The sequence below is a fragment of the Leiobunum rupestre genome, chromosome 2, assembly GCF_980474605.1.
Source record: "Leiobunum rupestre chromosome 2, qqLeiRupe1.1.hap1, whole genome shotgun sequence".
In the NCBI taxonomy this organism is placed as follows: domain Eukaryota; kingdom Metazoa; phylum Arthropoda; class Arachnida; order Opiliones; family Sclerosomatidae; genus Leiobunum; species Leiobunum rupestre.
The window spans coordinates 76,052,953-76,075,361 of NC_143385.1; the positions used below are offsets into that span (position 1 = coordinate 76,052,953).

The 22,409-nt window shown below is 38.1% G+C and overlaps 1 protein-coding gene across 1 annotated transcript in view; it reads right to left on the reverse strand.

Moving 5' to 3' along the window:
- LOC149959038 (nitric oxide synthase-like protein) overlaps window positions 1–22,409 on the reverse strand; it is a 121,526-nt gene that overhangs the window by 56,216 nt on the left and 42,901 nt on the right. Inside the window, exons 4-12 of the mRNA XM_090167319.1 lie at window positions 20,609–20,714; window positions 19,590–19,729; window positions 16,496–16,658; window positions 15,909–16,000; window positions 9,907–10,048; window positions 8,312–8,451; window positions 6,852–7,026; window positions 5,868–5,969; window positions 3,936–4,130 (exon numbers count right to left, since the gene is read on the reverse strand). Coding sequence (XP_090023445.1) covers window positions 3,936–4,130; window positions 5,868–5,969; window positions 6,852–7,026; window positions 8,312–8,451; window positions 9,907–10,048; window positions 15,909–16,000; window positions 16,496–16,658; window positions 19,590–19,729; window positions 20,609–20,714 — 1,255 coding nt within the window. The remainder of the gene's footprint in view (window positions 1–3,935; window positions 4,131–5,867; window positions 5,970–6,851; window positions 7,027–8,311; window positions 8,452–9,906; window positions 10,049–15,908; window positions 16,001–16,495; window positions 16,659–19,589; window positions 19,730–20,608; window positions 20,715–22,409) is intronic.

The following is a 22,409-nucleotide window of genomic DNA, read 5'->3' on the forward strand; positions in this document are numbered from 1 at the left end:
CGGTGAGCGAGGGCAGTGGGCCCAAGTCGAAGTTGTACAAATCGTGTTCCTGAAGAAAGGACTGTGTAGTGCGGTAGTGTGAATACAAAGACTGTGTTCTCTAAAGTAATTGTGCGCGGAAGGACAAGAAGTCCAGCCAGAAGTTGGCGGTAATTGTATCGAAACTTTTGTTATTTCTTTGCATTATTTGGTATTAGTGTTTTGAAGTGTATATTGGATAAGAGCTGCTTATATCAGGCCCACATTAGGTAATTATTTTTGCGACGCCCTTGAACTCTTAAACTCGACCCCGTAGATTCAGATTTTTGAAACCTCTAGCCGCATGGTAGGTCCCCCCAACCATTTTTGTTCAAGAGAAACCAGCGGTTCTACCCATAATTTAGTAAGTAATCTTCCGATCCGAAATCTGTGTCACCCAGTACCAGATCCCTTAATTTAGTTAGTATCAATCTGTGTCACCCAGTACCAGATCCATTAACTGTATTATCAAAGCTGTGTCTTCCAGAACCAGTCCTCCCGTAACCTTAGTTGAACCCTTGGCCCCTCTGGAATAGTAAGTTAGCATAACGTCCTTATTTTTACCTCTCCGAGGGGACAAAGTCCCCTAGGAGGGGTTATACAACGACCGTGTCTGTCTGTGGGTCTGTGGGTCTGTCAGGCCGGCGAACGCGTTCGCATTTTCGGTGCAAAGTGTAATCACTGCGTACGCAGTTTCTCAAAGGGTTGGCAAAACCACCGTGTGACGGTGAGCGTTAACGGATGCATTTGCGGTTTGGTTTGGATGGTGTTTTTTCGCTCACCGTCGTGACGGTTTGGTGTATTACGTTTATGTAATGTTTATGCGTAGGTTGTGAGTGTTGAATTTGTTGTGTTTGTGTTCTAATAGTTGTGCATGTTGAGTCTGTTGTGTTTATATGGGCGTTTTCTCTCCAACTTCTTCTTATAACTTTGGGATGGACCGAGTGCTGAGTGTAATGCTACCTCTCAACGTCCAATGGCAGGGTTTCCACCAGTTGTACACGGTATTCGTCTTAGTATCAATTTGCGATCGCATCGGGCGGGATTTGAACCCGAGACCTCCTGATTGACAGGCGAACGTTCTACCACAGAACCACCGACACTTGTTACGCCTTATTGAAAATTAGACCTTCAACTTTATCGGAAGCGTATTTAATAGAGTAGGAAATTTTGGTTTAATTGAAATAGAATTGAAATTGAAATTATTGCATCGAAGAAATTCTAATTTAGCGTTTCTCTATTGATTAAAAACAAATGCGCCACCCAGGTTTCGAACCCAGACCATTCGGCTTGGCAGTCGAGCGCTCTACCACAGAACCACCGATAGCTGCTTAGATTCACTGAAATTAAGACAGGCATCGTAAGCATAATAGGTAATAAAGTTTTTTTTATTAATGAATTTATGAAGGCCTAATCTGGTTTTTTTAAAGGTTAAATCTTGTTTTAGCGCAGTCAGCCGAGATAAGAGGGTTAAAGGGTAGACCCTGTGGGTGGTCCACTTTGTTAGTTTTTTTTGTTATTTATTTACGGGTGTTCTTAACGACCTATATATAGTTGTGTTAATTCAAAGGAGATAATTTAACGTTAATTGCTTTAAGAGCTGGCGGTTAGTCAAGTGGCTCTCTGTGCTTTGTTGATGGTAAGGTTTTCGCTTCTAGTAAATATATTTGGTGTGGATATTTGGATATCTACGATTTCTAACGCAGTCAATGATTTCTTGGGTGTGCGAGTCATTATATGATATTGGAAATTGGACGGCATTGGTCTTTTTCATGCGGTATGTGTCACAACGTCAACTGGAGGTTGAAATAAAATGAGCGTTAAAGATGCGGCAAGTATTTCGTAAGCGAGAAAAATACAAATACCATCTGTAGATGTTTCTTTCATTAAAATTTGCTTAGTATTATATTCAACTGATAAACATGTACTGTAAAAAGGGTTAAATTCAATTGTGCATTGTTTTAGTGAATCTAACTCGCTGTTGTAACTACTTAATTTATAATATTCTGAATAAATTAACTCGATTGTTTCGTCTCAATTATTTAAATTAAAATTAAAATTTTACACCGGGCAGGGTTTGAACCGATAATACGTTTTTCGTAAATAACTCTGAATTGCGGAGATATCTTTGGGGGTCGTATCGAGAAATTAATACCACTAGGGACCATACTTCCGAGGAGAGGTATATTTTGGCTTGCCAACTTGTTTAACAAGTGTATTGTATTAATTAAGTTGAACTGTTGAGTTACAATAAACTGCATTATCATTGCATTGGTTGTGTTTCCTCAATTCATTTACACTTGGTACCAAAACGGCAACTCGGGCAATTCGAGCCTCAAATAAATGTGATGTACACGACGCCCAAGGGGGTCTCATGTACGAAAATAAATGCTATTGGCCGAACCAGGTGACGTCACTTGTAACTTTGAGAAGCCTAGCATTTTCCAAACCAGTGACGTCATGTACTACAGTAGAAGGCTGAGTAACAGACCTAGAATCAGACGACGGGTAAATCAAAGCCCCCTTTTCGAGGCAACCTTTTCTAGTCCAAATTTTACCAACCTTGCACGACGCCAAAGAAAGCCTAAAAACTCTCTTTGCATTTATTGGCGTGGGATGCTCTATTAAAGCCTTAAACTTAAAATCCCCTCGTTCGTAATTTTACCCGATTTCGGCCACGAAAACGGAAGCGTCGTTATACCTTTCAAAAGTGTTTTTATTTTTTTCTTGGTGTGTTTGAATTTTTTTTTTCAATTCTTCGAGTAATATCAGGAGAAAAAGAGGATTCCTTTACTTCATTAGTTAACATCTTCTCCACTGTTCTTTTGGACACTGGATGATTTGATTTGAAGTTCGTCACACCTGATAAGGCTTGGCTTTCCATCTCAACATTCAAATTATTCGTTATGGTTTCATTTTCTAAAACTATATTCAGGGTTGTAGCCTCCATTGTTATCTCATAGAAATTTAACCAATTAAAAAGAATTCTTGATTGAATAAGTTATAATTAGAAAGTTTACCTCTTCTATAGATTTATTTTTCACCATTTGATCAGTTATTCTTGAATAGGTACTGTTTATGGTTTTATTTAATTTAAATTCATTTCATGGGTCACGAACATTTTCAATAGAGCTTGACGAAGTAGATGGATAGGGATTTTCCAACGATGGACCGCGACCGTCAGCACGGTGATGTGCTTTGATAGTATCTACTGTTATGTCATTACGATTAATTGCTTTTAACCACTTACTACACTTTTCAAAATTAACCAGATTCCGACCAGGTTTTGGTACTGGATAAAAAAATCTATGTTGGTGATATCTAGAATCACTCTAACAGTTTATAAAGCAACAATACTTCATACTTAACAATTACCTCTCGTTTTAAATAATTACGGTATAATTAAAATTAATTAATAACCCATATGGAAGCTTCAACCGAAAGCGCGAGGCTTAACCAACCACTCCTTTAGTGCAGACGGTTAGAATATGATTTTTTTTACTAAAAAGGTTTTTTTCGTCTACCAGATGGCAAGAAAACGTGGGCCCACTCTAGCGCGCAATGTATGCCGGTATTTTAAGAGTGCCAGGAGGGGGGTGTAAGCTCTCGGCTTGCTCTCTGTAGCCTTTTCGCCTCCAGAATTCAGCTTCCCTCCTCCAAGGCGCCACTGCACAGGGAAATTAGAAAAATTTAAGGGGTCTTCCATAAAGATAGCTTTGCAGTATATATTCACGTTAACACTTATTTTTTATATACACTCTGGATGTACCCTTCATCGACTATGCTTGCGCCAATTTTAGAATAGAAATATTTAAAGCGCCATAAAAATTTCAGAAATCTATGTACGTTCTTTATTCATAGGTGTATATGAATAAATTCACGTTTAACAAAGGGGCACGAGTAATTTGGAAATGTACTTGATATTCGTAGCTTGGTTTGAGATGATAGTAGGCGAGTTCTTGGTGAAATATCCACATGAGACTGCCGCTGACCGGAGGGATGTGCCAAACCCAGTCGGCGGGGCAACCGCCTCTGACGCGCTGCTCCGTCTCCCAGTGCCTCCGAAAGCTGTCCGCCAGAGAGTGATGGTCTACGATTGTTATATTGGCTTTCTATATTAAAAGTAAAAAAAGATTCGTGTCATTTCTAAGGCGTACGATTTGGAGTAGGATACTGCGTATAAATATTTCATTTTAGAAGAACGAAAATAATCGCGTTTTGGACGTGGATTTGGTGCCAGAGTGGTTAGAACTTTCACCTCGCAGCAAGAGGAGCCGGACTCAATCCTAGTTTGTGGCATTGTGTGAAAACTCGGAACGACACCTGCGTAGAGTTTGAAAGTTTTCTCCCGACTTATAAATGGGGTTTTTACTTGAGTTCTTCGGTTTCCCCTTTCCATAAAAACTTGCTGAGGTTAACAGTACTAGTAAGTGTAGGGAGCTGTTGGCTCACGAGGCATGATGAGCTTGCCACCTCATTCCTACGCATTGTAACCCGACCACCTAAATTAAAGCATTAAAAGTCGCTAGATGTTTTTTCCCTAAAGTGGTGCCTTGGGTATTAACCTATCTGAGTATTGTTATTATTATTGAATTGTCCATGTTGCATGATCTTATTTGTTAGGAAACTGTTTCTATGGCACTCAAGTTGATTTTGAAACGGAACTGACAAATTTACACTGAATTAATCAAATTAAAGGGGTGATCACTCCTTGAAATCGGTGTACATCCAGTAGCTTTGACTGCTCTAAAGTTATTTTGTAACGAATTACAAATTTAGCATTAGCAAATGCTATACTAATATGTCCGTAATCAATGTATACAGAATTTTATGAAGTGGTTAGGCCCTCATTTAAATGTCACCAACGCGGGCTTACGTATTTTTTCCGTCAACTGAAACCATTTGTTGCAAAAGTATTTATTTAAGGGCCAGGTACACTAGTCTAGAGTTTCATCAGGGTTCAATTTATCCCAATTATAAGCTGTCGTATAATAGTATAATAATAGTACGAAACAAAAACAACTATGTTGTAGGGACGAGATTATATAAATAGGTTCTTTGGCGCTTCCCTAAGCCGATGACCAACAAGGATAAATAAACAAGATAACTAACGAAACTATAGAGAAAGGCCAAATAAGACAGAGTAGGCAATTAATTAGTCCTAAACCCGCCGCGTCTCGGAGGCAGATGCCGCCTTGTAGCTTCCATTTATTGGAATCCGATTAACATCTGCAGAGAAGAGAAACGCAATGCAGCACAATATAAAGAAAACTAACTTCACACTTATATCCGACAACAGAAAATCCCATTTGATTCGGGAGCAGGGTTACGTTAACTAAGACGTATCTCATTTCGAAAAATGGCACAACCCATTTCGCCACACTTGCTCTACAAATTCGAGCTATGATCGTAAGTAAAATCGGAATAAAAACATCAAATGAGTACCCCTAGTAGACATTTCCCAATTAGAATTGGTTTCCGAGGGGGATAGGAATGAAAACTAACAACGAAATTTTTACTAAAGAAAATCTTGGAATTTCGGCAAAATACGCCTTCGAGAGAGGTGACTTTATGATCTGGACTTAACACGAGGTTTTCATGAATTAAATATGAACGTTTTCAAAGTAGATACGTATTAAATCTGTTTGGTCTTCAATGATTTAAATAGCAAAAATTTCCATATCGCCGCAACAAGGGTTTGAAACCTAGCCTCCAATTCATATAAGCACTTTCTTTTGTTAACCGATATTTTATCTATGTACGGCAGTTTTATAAACTCTAGTAACAATTACTAATTGTTTTACATAATTCTACGCACGTTTGAACATGAGGATAAATTTATTTCTTACTTGAAAACTATGAAGGACAGCGTAGTTAACTTCGATCACCGTCTTGTCCTTCCAAAGGCTGGAGTTGTTTGACGTATCCAATTCCATTCCGTGGGCTAAAGGCTTTTAAATAAAAATTAATTAAAGATAAATTGCTACTGGTGTAAACAGAAAACAGGATAGATCCAATCAATTGAAAAACCTACAAACCGAGTTATAATAGGAAACGATAAGAATTTCTTTACGAAAATGGTATACCAAATTCTATTCCAAAATTAAATCCAAAATTGAGCAGATCCTAATTCGACTTTGATGAAAATTGTAATTCAAAATGAGTTATGTATGATGGAATAATAATGCATGAAGTTTTACTATTTAATCCCAATAGAGTATTGTGTTCAAACCTGATTGTACTCGTCTCCAAATTTGGACACTGGATCATTTTCGTAAGGACTATCATATGATTTTCATTGTGTTATATATGTATCTCAACTTTAAGTTACTATAAAACTTCCAATATTTTAAATAAATATATTTTCTAAAACAGTTTATGACCGTATTTTACATTAGATAATGCTTCAAACAATATTACTATGAAGTTAGAGTTACGATATTTCAACTATCGGCAGGGGCGTAAGAACCAAGGGGGCATTGTCTCTCCATAGAATTTTGCTGGGAAGGGAATCTAATGTTATTGCCCCCTCCAACTTTTGGTCAACTGAAATCTTCAAAAGGCTCAAATTATCATTTTAAAAGCATATAAAACTTATAGAACCTGAACTGTGTTTAAATTTCAGACTTTTCCCGCCAATTTACATTGTAGTAAAATGTACACATGCATTCGGAGAAGCTACACTCCATTAAAAATTCAAAACCCTTCTCCAGACCCCCTTTCGTTTCTCTTTGGCCCCTCCAACTTCTAGAATGTTATTACGCCCCTGACTATCGGGCAACCGCTAAGTACATCAGAGCCGTTATAACATAAAAAATGCGCCGAATAGCTACCTCGAGTAGGTTGAAACGGTGTGGGTCACAGAAATCCCTGGATCCGATTTCGGTGACCATGTACCATCCGTTGAAGGGAGCCCCCGGGAACTCGAGCCCTCCGCAGTCGAAGAGCATTCCTGAAACGGCCGGCAAACCGTACCATTCGATCTCCAAATCTTCGAATATTTTGTACCTTTCAAATCAAACGAAAATTAGAAAAGTTATTATAAGACGAGCTCATTTTCCACCACAAGCTGGTTCCCCCAGGTGCGGTCTATGTCACAAGAGGTCGAGTTTTCGGTCCCTCTTTGGTGGGTAGCGCCAGACGGAGGCGAAAAGGTATCTCCCTCGGCAGTTTGTGACGTCAAGATGCAATACATCCTAACCCCAAAGGTCCCCCCCTCAAAACTGCCACAATTATTACAATTAGTAACTGCTATTTTCAACTTAGAAAGAACCTAGATTATTAATACAGTCAGGGCCGTGGTTAGAGGTCTCGCGGCCCTGGGCGAAATGCATGGGCAAAACTGACAAGGAGTCGACCCGAGGTGTAACACATCGATTTGGTTCAAACGCGGGAGTTTGGTAGACCTTCATGTAACTTGAAAAACTATAAAGGGAAATGTTTCCATAGGCAACCGTTTTGCCATGGCAACCAAAAATGTTTTTGACAATACAAAATGGAAATTTTCCTATTGAATATAACATGGGAATCTGACCAAATGTAAGGGTACCCCTGTAAAGATTTTAATCAACTTCGAACTTTTTCATTATATTCTTACTTATATTTTCTATTTTTAGCATTTTCAAAAATTGAAAATTTTTACAGGGGGTACCCTTAATATTGGTCAGATTCCCATGTTATTTTCTATGGGAAAATTTCCATTTTGTGTTGTCAAAAACATTTTTGGTTGCCATGGCAAAACGGTTGCCTATGGAGACATTTCCCTTTAGGGTGTTTCAAGTTACATGAAGGTCTACCAAACCCCCGAGTTTGAACAAAATCGGTGTGTTACACCTCGGGTCGTCTCCTTGTGAGTGTAGCGGCCCTCCGGTATATACATCCCTATGGTAAAATTTTAGCGGCCCTGGGTGACCGCCCTGGGTGACCGCCCTGCTCGCCCCCCCCCCCTAAGCACGGCCCTGAATACAGTATTGCAAATAAATGGAACTTGACCGTAAAGCTAGTAGATATTTACTTTCACAGATAAACATTAACAGTTTAATTTGTGAAGTAGGGTAGATGAGTAGTTAGAACTTTTTCCCGTAGTAAGAGGAGTCGAGTTCTATCCCACCTACTGCGTTGAATATGCAAGCTAGGAGCAACAAACACACCCCACACAAGGAGAAGGCAACGCGTTTTTAGACGCGCTTTTTGATGTGTACATTTCTCATTGACCTAGCTGATTATTATCGTTTTTTAATTTAATTGTAAACTGTGGTTCAGTATAATAATGGTAGATCTTAATAATAATTACTTTGGATGCGTAATTTTAACTCTCAAGATGATATCCTCGGGCAGCTCGTACAGCTCCGGGTCTTTCCCGTTGGCTTGCAGCAGCAGAGGAAGGATTTCCCACTTCTCGCGTTTCGGCTTCCATCCCAGTCGGATGCAGAGCTGCAAAAATTGGAAGAAGCACTCGTTGCAAAAACCATCAATTATTATTCACTGCTTGCAGTGCCGTATTAACCCCTCCCCCTTATGATGCGTGGACTCCTGCTTGGCCCCTGATCTTGGTGAGACTATAAGATTCCGCCTAGTCAGCCTTATGGATAATAATAATATTAATAATAATCAGCTAGGCTAATAGCCAAAGCACCACCTTAGGCCTAAGAAAACAAATTACTTTTAAAGCCATTAATTCAGGTAATGCACCACTGGTTGCTTGCCCGTAGCAAAGATAATATAGACCTCGTACCCTAAATTCAAAATCACTGACTCGAGGCTAGCAATAGCTATTAACCACTTATTTTCGGAACTGTTGTTACCATGGTAACCAACTTTACGTAGCATACCACAGCAACCAATGGAAAGTGATTTTTCGGAAGGCTGGTTCGTTTTCCTCACGCCACTTTTGTTACCCTTTAATTTAGATAGAGAAAAAACAAAATCTTAGACCTTGTACCCTAGATTCGAAAACACTGCCTCGCTCCATAGCAACTATGGTAACCAACTATAGAAAGCGTATCACAGAAACCTATGCAGGCCGATTTTTCGGAGGTCACGTGCTTGAAGTTCTTTAGTTCACTTTTTGCTTAACAATAGACCCACCACGTCAAGACGGGGGGATTTTAGTAATGCACTTCAAAGTATGCAGCGAGCACGCTGTGGGAGGACCTTCAAGTGTTCAGGGAGGGAGTTCCAGTCGCGGACAGAGGACGGCAGGAAGGAGTGCTTTCGCGTTGCGAGACGAAAACCCGGAAGAATGTACGTGGTATTTCGGTTGCCTCTTGGGGGGCGAGACCACGACGATATAGTTTTGGATAGGGGAGTAAGTGCCCCACAGGCGTTGTGAATCACGCTGTTGACTAGAGTGAGACGTCGCAGGCGCCTTTTAGTGGCTAGGGATGTCCACTTGAGGTTGTCTAGTACGCGGGTGATACTGAAACTCCAGGCGAACCCAATGCTAGAGGCGACCCTAGCAGCCCACCGCTGGATTGTTTCAATTTCATGAATGAAGTGGGTAAGCGCCTCGTTACAAAACTGTCAATCGAAAAGCTCCCAGTTTATGAATCTACGATACGAGATCTGTATTATCTTTGCTCGTAACATCGTAGGCTTACGTCATATCTAAAGCCGCAGTGACATTATTTCAAGCCACAGATCATGTCTTGGACGATATGTCACGTCATCAAAAACTGGCAAGCTACGAATATAACTTGACTGTGTTTCAATCTTTTAAAAGTAGTAAGAACTAGATCCAAAACTCGTCACTAGCACCAATCACTCCAAGCTTATATTAAACCTGGTGGCCGAAATGTGAAATTCGGTGGTTCATCATAAATATGGGATTTCAAACTCCCTTTTAGGCCTTAGGGGTGAATGTGTGATGCTACTAGCATATTTGAGTACCTCCGTAAAGTCCGTCGCAGCAGGGTCGCCGATAATTGTTCCATCTGACGATCTAAATCCGGCGTATGATATGAGCTGCGGGTTCCACACTCTGTAATCGTGTTTTCCGTCCGTTCGATGTGGAAATATCGTAATTGTTGACCTAAATATAAAATGAACTTCGTTGAAACGCTCTTTATTAAAATTTAAATCAGAAAGTAAAAATATTTCTCAATCAGATAGGTATTTCGAAACATTTTCCAAATTTTGTGACTTTTAACCTTAAATGTCTCAGAACCCAATCCAAAGTTAAATACGCTATTTTCATTCAGTAGCAACCTCAAACATGGAAAGGTAGATTAATCGCTTTCTAACAAGAACACTGATAACCTCCGTCCAACAACTTCAAGCAGTTATATTCGAAATTCCTAAGGTTGCAATTGGGTATAGTACGCAGTGGCGTAATTTTGGTCTCTGGAGCCCGCCCACGAACCTTGTTTCTTATCATGAGGACCATTGTTTCCAGAATATTATGGGGGCCCCTTATCTTCGTTGTCAGAACTAATGCAGGGTACTGCATGATCCTTTGGAGAAGCCCGTGCTTCCCCGCAGCGCGTGGCTGTAGAAAATTATATTCAAAAAGTTGAAAAACCAATTTAAAATGTTACTCATTACTATGTAAGAATAAAAAATAAATTGATGAAAACTTAATAATGAATGACTTTCGAAATTAAAATAATGGGGTCAAATTAGGCATTCGAAATGAGCAAACCCATGTTTAAAAACTTTTAAATCAATAAATAAATTTTAAATGTTTAATGATTTAGCTTGTAATACCTTAATGTCTTCTAAGACAGATTTTGTAGATGTTCGAAATTACCTAAGTTGGCATACGAGTTACCTAAGCCATGAAGGAAGAGAGAGGAGGCTTTATGAATAACCTTTTTACCCCGGGAGCTTGTCCCCTTTTTTGTCAGCCCCCACTCTCCTACCCTGTGGGAGTTGGCATCAAGCTCCCGGGGTAAAAAGGTTATTCATAAAGCCTCCTCTCTCTTCCTCCATGCCTAAGCTGAATGCTGCGCACTCCGGAAAGCATTTCGGGTGTTATTGTAATACAACGAACGAATTATTAAATCGTTACGAGATGCCGGCTCGGTGACATGTATCAAAGATAATAAAGACCTCGTATCCTAGATTTGAACTCAGAGAGCTTTCCGAATGGCTTCAAAAGTCGCATGATGACTTAGGCCTAAGGTGGTGCCTTGGGTATTAGCCTAGCTGATTATTATTATTATTATTATTAAGCGATTACCCACTTCCAACACAAGACCTCCGAAAAATCGCACTTCATCGGTTGCTGTAGAACTCTATCTAAAGTTGGTTACCATGGTAATTATGGAGCTAACGTTTTCAGAGCTCCGACAGGAATTGGGTAAACGCTATTAACTATGCGCAAGGCAGTGGTTTCGAATCTAGGGTATGAGGTCTATATTATCTTTGCATAGATAGAGATTCTGTACATAGAGCCAGGTCAGAAGACCTCACTTAATAATGGACGGGACCTGCTCGACCTACACAGCACCCGTCGAGCCATTGGCGTGATGCTGCGTCCTACAATGCTGTGGAAAACCTTAACTTAAAGGTCAGCGGTCAATACAATTATAATTTATTTTGGTTATTACGCAGGAATTTTAATTAGAAGTTTCATTTAAACCAAGGAATTTGAGGTATTCCTTGGTTTAAATGAAACTTCTAATTAAAATTCCTGCGTAAAAAACAAAATAAATTATCATTGTTATGACTACAGGCTATCAAGGACCTCTTATAAATTAGTTGACTTTAACAACAATGGTTAAATATGTTCCGTCAATACCAGATCGAGTCATTCATAAATTGGGTGGCTGAGGCCTGATTATTCGTGGCCTCGGTAGTCCAATGCTAGTTGCGTTGGGACGATAACCCAAAGGTCGTAAGTTCGATTCCTGCCCGAGGTGAAATGATTTATCTCAATCACTCTGGTATGGCACCACACGCCGAGGTATTCCTTGGTTTAAATGAAACTTCTAGTCAGCGGTCAATGTTCCATTTAGACCCGGAGGGAATGGCTCGGACTGGAGCTGCTAGACCAAGGGGTGCGTCCACAGAACCAGTAGCACTAACTTGCTGTACTCTACGAAGTATGATCCATTAGACAGGATACCGGGTGAATCTTGTATTTAACAACTGGTAAAGCCAAGTGGCTTACCGGGCCGTAAATAAACAACAACTCAAGGACCTCCGTATTTGAATAATAATTATTACTTAACATAATGTTATAATAGCGCGATGAAATTGCAACAATGAAATTCCCACAAGAAAATACCGTATGAATTGAACAGTAACACGTTCGTAGATGCCTTAGTTTTTTTTAGCGATCTACTAATAGTATGTGTTTGCTTGGCGTTTTCCCAAATTTCATTGACCTTACTACTCGGAAAAGGGAAATAATTGTTATGGAACGTTTTTTTATGGCTAAACGCGGAGCCTTGCACCACAGCCACTTCGTTCGTAGGAGCTGCCCAATGCACATACACCTTCGCTTTGGACGGGTTGATCCAAGGATCTGTGGAGCATGCTGTCAAATGTCAATTCTTAAGCTTATACCAAGAAAATTAGAATATAATGGAAAATGCACTCTATTTCTGACATATAAGTTGGTCTTTTATTAACGTGAAACAAAATAACTTAAAATACAGTAGATGGCTGTAGCATCACCTCCAAGGGCCTATAATCAACAATTCATTAGCTTTCTATTGTGCGCTCCTAAATTCTCGCGATTCTCACCAGGCGGCACTTTTTAACTTTGATTCTTCCCTAATGCATACACTCTCTCCCAGTGGCGTAGTTAGGCCTTTTGCCGCCCGGGGCGGTCCCTACTCCCTTAGTTCGCCGCCCCCTTAATACAAATTAAAGTAGTAATGAAGTATTGACCGTCGCATCAGTTACCATGAAGTGAAAAGTGCCACCCCAAAAATGTGCCGCCCGGGGTTAGCCACCCCCCACCCCTACCTAGCTACGCTACTGCTTTCTCCTCGCACCAGGGCCAGTGGCGTAGTATAATCCTATGCGTCTAGGAGGCAGAGAATTTGGCGGCCCTGGTTACACAAATATGTAAATAGCTACTGTGAGCTACAATTGTGAACACAAAATTCCCCATGAATTGTTTTAAGGTAGTGGACTTCAAAATATGTGACCGCTCATTCCACTTCAATTAGAGAATCATATATAAAATAAAGCTAAGGTTATTTAAAGGGCAACGCAAGTGGCCATGTAGGGGGGCGCTTGATTTGGAACTATGTTTTCTTCTACAAGTCGTAAGTTGGTTCTCCAAGGAGGATTTTATAGCGCAAGAAAACATTATTCTCCTTGGTGCAACCACGTGGTGCGATTTTGCTCTCATTTGCGAATTTTTCGATTTTCTTAGCTCAGCGCTGTTTTATTATATTTCGTTTGAATAATTTCCTTACTTTTTGTTTTGTATAAGGAATCCGATTTGTCGGTAAGCTCGAAATCTTCACTTAAACTCGACCATTTTCGTGACAAAGAAAGCGTGGATTTTGCTATCGCATAAGAACCACGAGAGGAGCATTTATACCAAATAAACGCGGCAAATATGGTTGTACTTTTATATAAAGGGAAAGGCTATGGCAGATAGCGCATGCGCAGTCGTTCTTTTTATCTATAAGATAATTTACCCCCTGCATGGCCACTTGCGTTTCCATTTAAGGTTTCCAATATATCATATTTTCAATAGTAAATGAAATTAAATTAGCCAATTTCATTGAGAAGAGCGCCATATCTTGACGTAAGGTATTTTGTTAAATGTATGGCAGGATAGATAGTTATTTTAAAATTCTAACAATATGAATGAATTTAAAAAAACGTGGAGTCATTTAAATGAAATATATTTTTTGGTTTTATAATATAAAATTTTGGCGAATAAATGGATTGACTATGGGTCATTTAAGGAAAAGGGTTGGTACTGCTCAATGTTGATGACTAGTTAATAGTGTCTAAGACGAGGATCACTATATTTACTATTCAAAATGCAAATTGGTATTTTTAGTGGTGTGACACGAGATGGTATTTGTACAGATAAAAACATTAAGTTGTAGTTGTCATATGGATTATTCAGTGTCTTGTACACTTAATCTTTATTATGGGTCCTCAAGAGTAGTGGTCAGTAACATCATGGATCCTCAAAATTACCAATGTCATCATGGGTCCTCAACAGTAGCGGTAACATTATGGATCCTCAAAATTACCAATACCATCATGGGTACTCAACAAAAGCAGTAACATCATGGATCCTCAAAAGTACCAATACCATCATGGGTCCTCAACAAAAGCAGTAACATCATGGATCCTCAAAAGTACCAATACCATCATGGAACCTCAACAACACCAGAAACATCATGGATCCTCAAAAGTACCAATACCACCATAGGTCCTCAACAATACAAGTACCATCATGGGTCAACAAAAGTACAAGTACCATCATGGGTCCTCAACAGTACCAGTACCATCATGGGTCCTCAACAGTACCAGTACCATCATGGGTCCTCAACAGTACCAGTACCATCATGGGTCCTCAATAGTACAAATACCATCATCGGTCTTCAACAGTACAAGTACCATCGGTGGCCCTTAACAGTACAAGTACTACCGTTGGCCTTCAACAGTACAAGTACCATCTTTGGCCCTCAACAGTACAAGTACATCCATATGTCCTCAACAGTACCAGTACCACGTAACAAACTGTGTAACGTTTTTAACACAAATAACATACTATCCCGATTCTTGAACACTAACCTGCATGACACTAAACATCTATCATGCCGTTTCTTCATCAGTACAAGTACTGACCTTATCCCAGTTAAAAATACAGCTTAAAAGTATCTATGCATACGCCATGTCATTATAAAATTTCTTACGCTGGGCCACAGCTCGTGACCGATGTCATTAGAACGAAACCGCTCCCCTCTCTGAGACGCAGGAGGAACTAACTGAAGCTTACTGTTATTCATGGTGTTAAGCTTCATTTTCATGCTCGCTGGTAGCGGATAAAAATCGTCAAAATTCGCTTCCGCCACTCGCAAGCGTGAAAATAAACCTAAAATATCTGTTTGAAACAGATCGACGCGGAAAGTGAAAAAGTGTATAGCTGAAGCGGATTTTGGCGATTTTTACCCGCTACCAGCGAGCATGAAAATGGGGCTTTAGGGAGTTTGATTCAGAAAAATTACATAAGCATAAATTTATCCTTTTTAAAATTTATTTCATAGTAAAATATTTTACCGTGTAAATAAAATAGTCATGTATTTTATAATTAATATTTTGTTACCATTATTAACATTATATGCTACGTTTCGAATACATAACTTCATTTTGAATCGTAAAATATGTAAAGCCCGCATTTGCATCCGCAAATGTAGGTTTTGTCCCTAACAGTATTTCCCTTTACTTCTGAGAGTTATCTCGTTGTTTCGGGCCAACGCTGCTGGGGAAGGTAGGGATGACTCATCCTCGCTCGCGTCGTCCACCTTTGGAATTCTCCGAAAGTGGCGACCACTGACCCGAAGGGTTAAGAGCGGAATAAAGTTACCGGTGACGCTTACTATAGCACCACAGTGAGTCCGCAAATATTTCTTGGTGGGCTTTTTCCTCTAGCCAATCGGTTTAGAGGACGGTGGCGTCATCCGAGGGGACCCCTATAAATAGGGATGCCGCGGCACGAAAGGGCATCTTTTTTTTTGGAGCCATCGACGAAGGACTCGCGATTTGTCTTCCTCTCCTAAAGAGGTTTTCGTTTATTTCTTTTATCATTTTTCCTCTGTTCAACTATGCCTAACTGGTAAATAAAGTGTTTGTTTTATATTTTATATTGGTCTCTCGTACATGGGGTCAATATAAGCCGACAATTCTGGGCTTCACAAATATTAATACTTTATTTAAAAAAATACGTCAATGATAAATATACTCACCTAATATTCCCTTTATTCGTGGCGTATTTAATGTGGTTGCAGATGGCGTGGAACATATCAAGAGTGGACGAGACATAGCGAGCATCAAAGACCTTAGCAGGACAGACAATATCCATTTAAATATTGCATTTTTTGCTATTGGAACACTTTATGATAATATTAGTTAACATTCTTAGGTGGGGTGATTAAAAATTCACAAGATCTGGCAAAATAGATTAAATTAAAAAATAAATACAATAAAATTAGCAACTGTTAGTAAGGCTTTGGTCTAATATGGTTTATTTGGCATTCCTGCAATCTTGCTTTGGTATTTTATTTAAGCCTTCGTTATAGTACTCAATTAGTGTTTCATTATGGGTATACAGTTCGATATTCCGAATATATATGGCACTTTATTTTATATACTTGAGGCCTATAGGGGTAATTACTTTAGAAAACCCCTTTTCTCAGGGTTACTTACGTAATTTCTTTCAAGGTAAATATGAATGCCGTGAAAGATTTTATTTTATTTTCGCGATCTGTCATCTCTGCCCTACGGTCTTAATCGATTTCTTTTTATTATAATTGTTTCGAGTGATCTCTCTCACTTGTAATTTGGTCCACTGTATTCGGCCAATGCATCGGACGGCGTTCCTCCAGGCAAGTTTAGCACCATAGATCAATTCGGTTTCTTTCAGGTCGTAGGTTCCCTTTTCCTCGATGTCCCTCAACACTTCCAGCCACCTTTCAATGTGAGCCTGAGAGTTGAACCTACATGTTCGAAAAAGTAACTCGTTAATACGTATGCATTACCAGAAGTGTATAATATATCTCTTACGAGAGAAGTATCCATCCAAACCATTAAAGCGAAACATGTGCCTTTGCAAGTTCGAGGCAGTTATAAATGTGCCCCAAACCGCGAAGGTGTTCATACATCACATCACGGCTTAAAATGTATTCATGTTACTACTCCGACTAACGATGTAAAAATTACAGAAATAGGGGTGTTTAAAAGGTGTTAAGAACGTGTTACACCTCGTTCACACCGTTTTAACACACCAAAACGGAGTTACTTTTTAAAGGTGTAAAAATAGTGTCACTTAACACTATACAAATGTTTAAATTAGATAAACATTCCAAGAAATCGGGATTCGTTTCACACTGTTCTAACACCATTTACACTCAATTGGATGAGTCGAACCCAGATTCAACATCTTAACCAAACAATTAAACCCGTTTTAAGCACTGTCCACAGTTTCTGAAACAATATATCCAATAACATGTAAACGCACTTTTAATCAGTTATGACGCATCTTTTAAGCGTTAAATCACACCTTTAAAAGTGTTAATACGCCCTTTCTAATAGTTAAATAACACCTTTAAAAGTGTTAATACGCCCTTTTTTAGAGTGAAATCACACCTTTAAAATTGTTAATACGCCCTTTTTAAGAGTGAAATAACACCTTTAAAAGTGTTAATACGCCCTTTCTAATAGTTAAATAACACCTTTAAAAGTGTTAATACGCCCTTTTTTAGAGTGAAATCACACCTTTAAAATAGTTAATACACCCTTTTTAAGAGTGAAATAACACCTTTAAAAGTGTTAATACGCCCTTTTTTAAAATGAAATCACACCTTTAAAAGTGTTAATACGCCCTTTCCAATAGTTAAATAACACCAATTAAATCTACAACGCCTGGGCCAATGAAATGATCCATAACGCCAAATTTCAACATCGCGCAAAGCGTATCAACATCCGTGAATTCTATATAACAGAGCTGGTCCGAGACGATCATCACCCTGGATGAAGATATTACTTAAGAAAAATGCGATGAAGGTTTTTTTTGTTCTCAAGCTATTAATAATTAAAGAGTTTTTATACATATTTTATCTCTCCGTCATTCTGATTTTTTAGCAGATAATAATACTTTTTGTCGCGTTGGGTTTTCGGTATAAAACGCCCGGGCATTATTGCTTCTTGTCGCAGTTAATATTACATCTTACGTGTGGCCGGTTCGTTGTTGCGTTAACGTTTTTGGTAAATTGTCTCTATCATTTTACAGTTGAGCCCGGTTTTCCGTGCTGTAAACTTCAAAACTGTTTTTGTTGGTTTTTTAATTAATAAAAGGGTTTTTTGAACACTTAAAAAATGACATAGTAACATCATTAAAATTGTTATTGAGCTCTTATAAGTGCAATGTACCTTTCAAAAAGGCATATTAACACCTTTAGAGGTGTTATTTATCTATTATCAAGTGATTTTACACCTTTAAAATTGTGATTCTACACCTTTAAAAGTACGTTTTTACACTTTTAAGGTGTGATTCAACTCTCATCAGGTGCAATTTTTATATATCAAAGTGCGCATTTACACCTTTAAAAGTGTGATTTTATTCTTTAAAATGGCTTATTTATACCTCTTAAGGTTATATTTAACTCTTACCGGGTGCACTCTCACTTTTTAAAGTGCTCATTTACACCTTTAAAACTGTAATTTTAAAATATAATTTAAAGGTGTTATATAACTCTTTGAAAGGGTGTGATTTTACTCTTGAAATGGGTGTATTAACACCTTTAGAGGTGTGATTTAATGCTTACAAGGTGCAAAATGACTTTAAAGGTGTGTTATTACACGGTTATTGGAAATATTTTGTGTCACAAACAAAGAATGTTTAAAAAGTGTTTAAATAGTGTGAAAAAGGAGTTTTAAATCTCATTTTTTGAACCGTATTTTTAAGAAATATATCGTGAAGGTGTTAATACCGGGTTTGATAGCTCCGAAAAGTGGGTAATAAAACACCCCTAACAGTGTCAAATTTCGACTCATCAAAAAGTGTACAAATAGCGCTAAAACGGTTGGAAACAACACCCCAATTTTTTAGAGTGTATAATTTTTTCGAAAAGTATTATGAAAAATCAGCGGGAAAATACGAAGGTATACGTTTCAGGGAATAACTTTATCAGGATAGGCAAATGCATACTTTTCTCGTCAGAAATATATTATATACTTCTGATATTACTTTATTGCTCAGTGATTCTAAATTACAATTTCTAAATAGTACCGGCGAGGTACTTGTGACGTACAAGTGTTAGTCACAACTCACAAGGGATAAACATAAGGACCTTTAACATAAGGTTAGGGATGACACGTCCTATTCGCGATACGCAAGCTTTTGTAAAGATACTATGTTTCGATAATTACCAAATTAATAGCTAAGAAATAACAGCTGTTGCTAACTAGTCTTTGGAAGTATCAGGTAACGGTGGCTAATAATCACCGCCGACATCCTATTTTATGGATCAACCAAGGCAATAACGTTTACTTTGTCCAAATAATGAGAACTTACTGAACAGGAAGATAAAATTTACTGTTAAAAATACTAGCTTCGTTTCTGTAGGTAGGTTATTTTGAATTTGAGACTTAACGTGTTTTCCCTCGTATTTATTGGCATCACACTAGTTTGACAATAATTGTGCCAACGGACGAGTTTCCTCTTCCGAACCTACCTCTGATAAAGCTTTAACTCCGCAACCGACCATCATCAACCGATCAATGTCATACTTATGGTTTTATGTAACAAAGTAAAAAAGTATTTAGGGGAGAAAATGTGATCTTTATTTGAGAAACTTGAAAAGACAAATCTTCATATATTTGGAAAACTTCCCCGCTTAGTGTTTCAACGTTTTTAATTTGAAGCGAACCTTTTGGAGCTGGTGTAATATTCGTCAAAAAATCGTTTAGCGTGGTCAATAAGTTCCTCCTTTGGTCGGCCAACTCCCGGAGCTCTTCTCGGCAATGCCATTAACGAACCCAAGCACACTTTGTCCGCACATTGAACATTCTGTAAAGATATGATTCCACGTGCCTATTACTTCATTATTTTAAAACAGTTGACTTATGTTATGTTTGTTTGCTTGTCGGATAAATGATTTCACCGGCAAATATTAAGTTATCAGTCAGTGACCGCGTTTGGATTTTTCATTCAGGTTGACCAAGTAAGTGGAGCCCCTAATTTCATTTTAAGCACTCTTTACAAGAGCTTTTGGTAAATCTAACATAAATATGGTGATTCATCTTCGCAACTTCCATGTCAAATACTTTCGATGTATAATTTTTATTAGGCATGAATTAATATTTATTTACCCTTTAAAATGCAAATTCCTTTTTTTGAACCGATGCACATTTGACATATGAGAAGATCCATTCAAGGGGGTAACGCCATTAGGCATTTTAAATTGTTTAGAAACTGCAAAACTTTGTTTATAGTTTATCGTTTAAATAGTGTTAGAAGTTGTTTTATTTTTAATGAATCAGTATTTATTTCTGCCAAAAAGTTTAAATCAGTGCCATCTATAATAAATAAAAGCATTCAAATCGTACCTCTAAGGGCGAAACTAATGGTTTGTTTCTCTTTAAACAATTTGTGAATCAGACTATAATACAAAACGTGGCCCAACACCAGCATTTGTTTCGATGATGGTTATATAAATCATATTTATTAATCAACCTTTTAAATTAAATTTTAAATGCGAAAACCTCGATTAGGAGAAGGACATTTTTCTACATTTACATCCGGGTGTTTTTTTTTAAAACGTTAGTGAAAACGAAATTAATATAATTACAAAATTTCTTTAGTCAAAAACCAACAGTTGACTAACTGGCTTAGAAATGTTACGTTATTTAACAATAAATAAAATAAAATGATAGTCTATGAACGTACTTCTATGGCGTTTTTGCAGAGGGTATCAACAGCAACAGATCCGGTCATCATATTTCGAAGCTTCACACTTTTCAGAGATTTTATATTGCTGCTGCCTTTTTCTGGACTGAAAATAAACAAACGCAATGAAACACGCGGAAAATAATAAATAATGTACATAAATAGATTTAGCTTTGTGTAAGCTGTCCACTTATACAAATATCCCTCGCCCTCCAGTGGTTTTCATTTGTTGTTAAGGAATATTTTGTATCTGTACTTCGTTATCCGATTTTATACAGATAACATTGCAAAAAAACACGATCACTCTACTTAATCTGATCAGATAAAGTCTGTTAGCCTTATCTGAATATCTTAACCCGTTTTTACCTCTCCGAGGGGACAAAGTCCCCTAGGAGGGGTTATACAATCACCGTGTCTGTCTGTCTGTGGGTGGGTGGGTCTGTCTGTCAGGCCTGCGAACGCGTTCGCATTTTCAGGGCAAAGGGTAATCATTGCGTACGCAGTTTCTCGAAATTTCTGCGTTCGCAGTTTCTCGAAGGAATGGCAAAACCACCGTGTGACGGTGAGCGTTAACGGATTGATTTGCGGTTGGGTTTGGTTTGGATTGTCTTTTTTCGTCAACGATCACCGTCGCGACAGTTTTAATTCAGTTTGATTGGATATTTCGTTATTGTAATGTTTATGTGTAGGTTGTGAATGTTTAGTCAAATCTCGACGGGTCAAAATAAAACACAAAATAAAAGTATATAAGGCCGTTGCCGTCAATATAGAAGATATAGTGTTTCTTCGTTCTTGGCTGTCAGACGAACTACTACAGGACGAGGTCCTGGTGTCGGTCAAAAGTTATGATGTAACTTTGCGGTTTTAATTACTATGTTCGGTCTTCGGTCAAGAAAAGAGTTAAATTGTGTTTCGCGTTTGGAACGTGAGTGAATGGACTTAAGTGTATGAACAGTGCGTGTTTAAGACTGAAAGTGTTAAAGTAATTGTGAACTAACTCAAGTCAGCTGTAAGATGAAATTGATTGTTATTATTGTTTGAATTGGAATAACCTAATTATACCCTTGAAATTATCAACTCAACCTGTGAGGCTAATTAAGTAGATTGGAAGTAATTAGTAGCGAACAGCTCTCAGCTGTTAATTAAGACAGTTTATAGTTAGGTAGTTTGAATTTATTTAAAATGACTCAGTATAATTTATGATATTTACTTAAGTGTAAGTGTGTTTTGGTTTATTTTTCAATCACGATGAACTAAGACAAATCTAGTCTTAGACACTTGAGTACCAGTTCTGTACAATTACGAAGAAGGGTTGGGTTATTGATGAAAGTTAAATCTAGAACGTTCCATAGACTGTTCTGAATAAAAATAAACATTTATAATTTTGCATAATTCTGGTTGCCATTTTATTTTCTAATCACTCGCCCACAACATTACAGTTCTGGCAATCCCGAATCAAATAAATTTTCGATATAACGGCGACGGGAAATTATTCTCATAAATTTATCGCGCGGCCTTAGGGAATATTCTTTTAACAAAATTTCGATAAACTATCGTTTAATTAAAATCGGCCCTATTCCGTTAAAATTATAAACCAAAAAGCGAACGGTCGTTATAATACCCTCTGTAGATATTTCTTTCATTAAAATTTGCTTCGTATTATATTCAACTGATGAACTTGTACTGTAAAAAGGGTTTAATTCAATTGTGCATTGTTATAGTACGTCTAACTCACTGTTGTAACTACTTAAGTTATGATATTCTGAATAAATTAAAATTGGTCGTTACGTCTCAATTATTT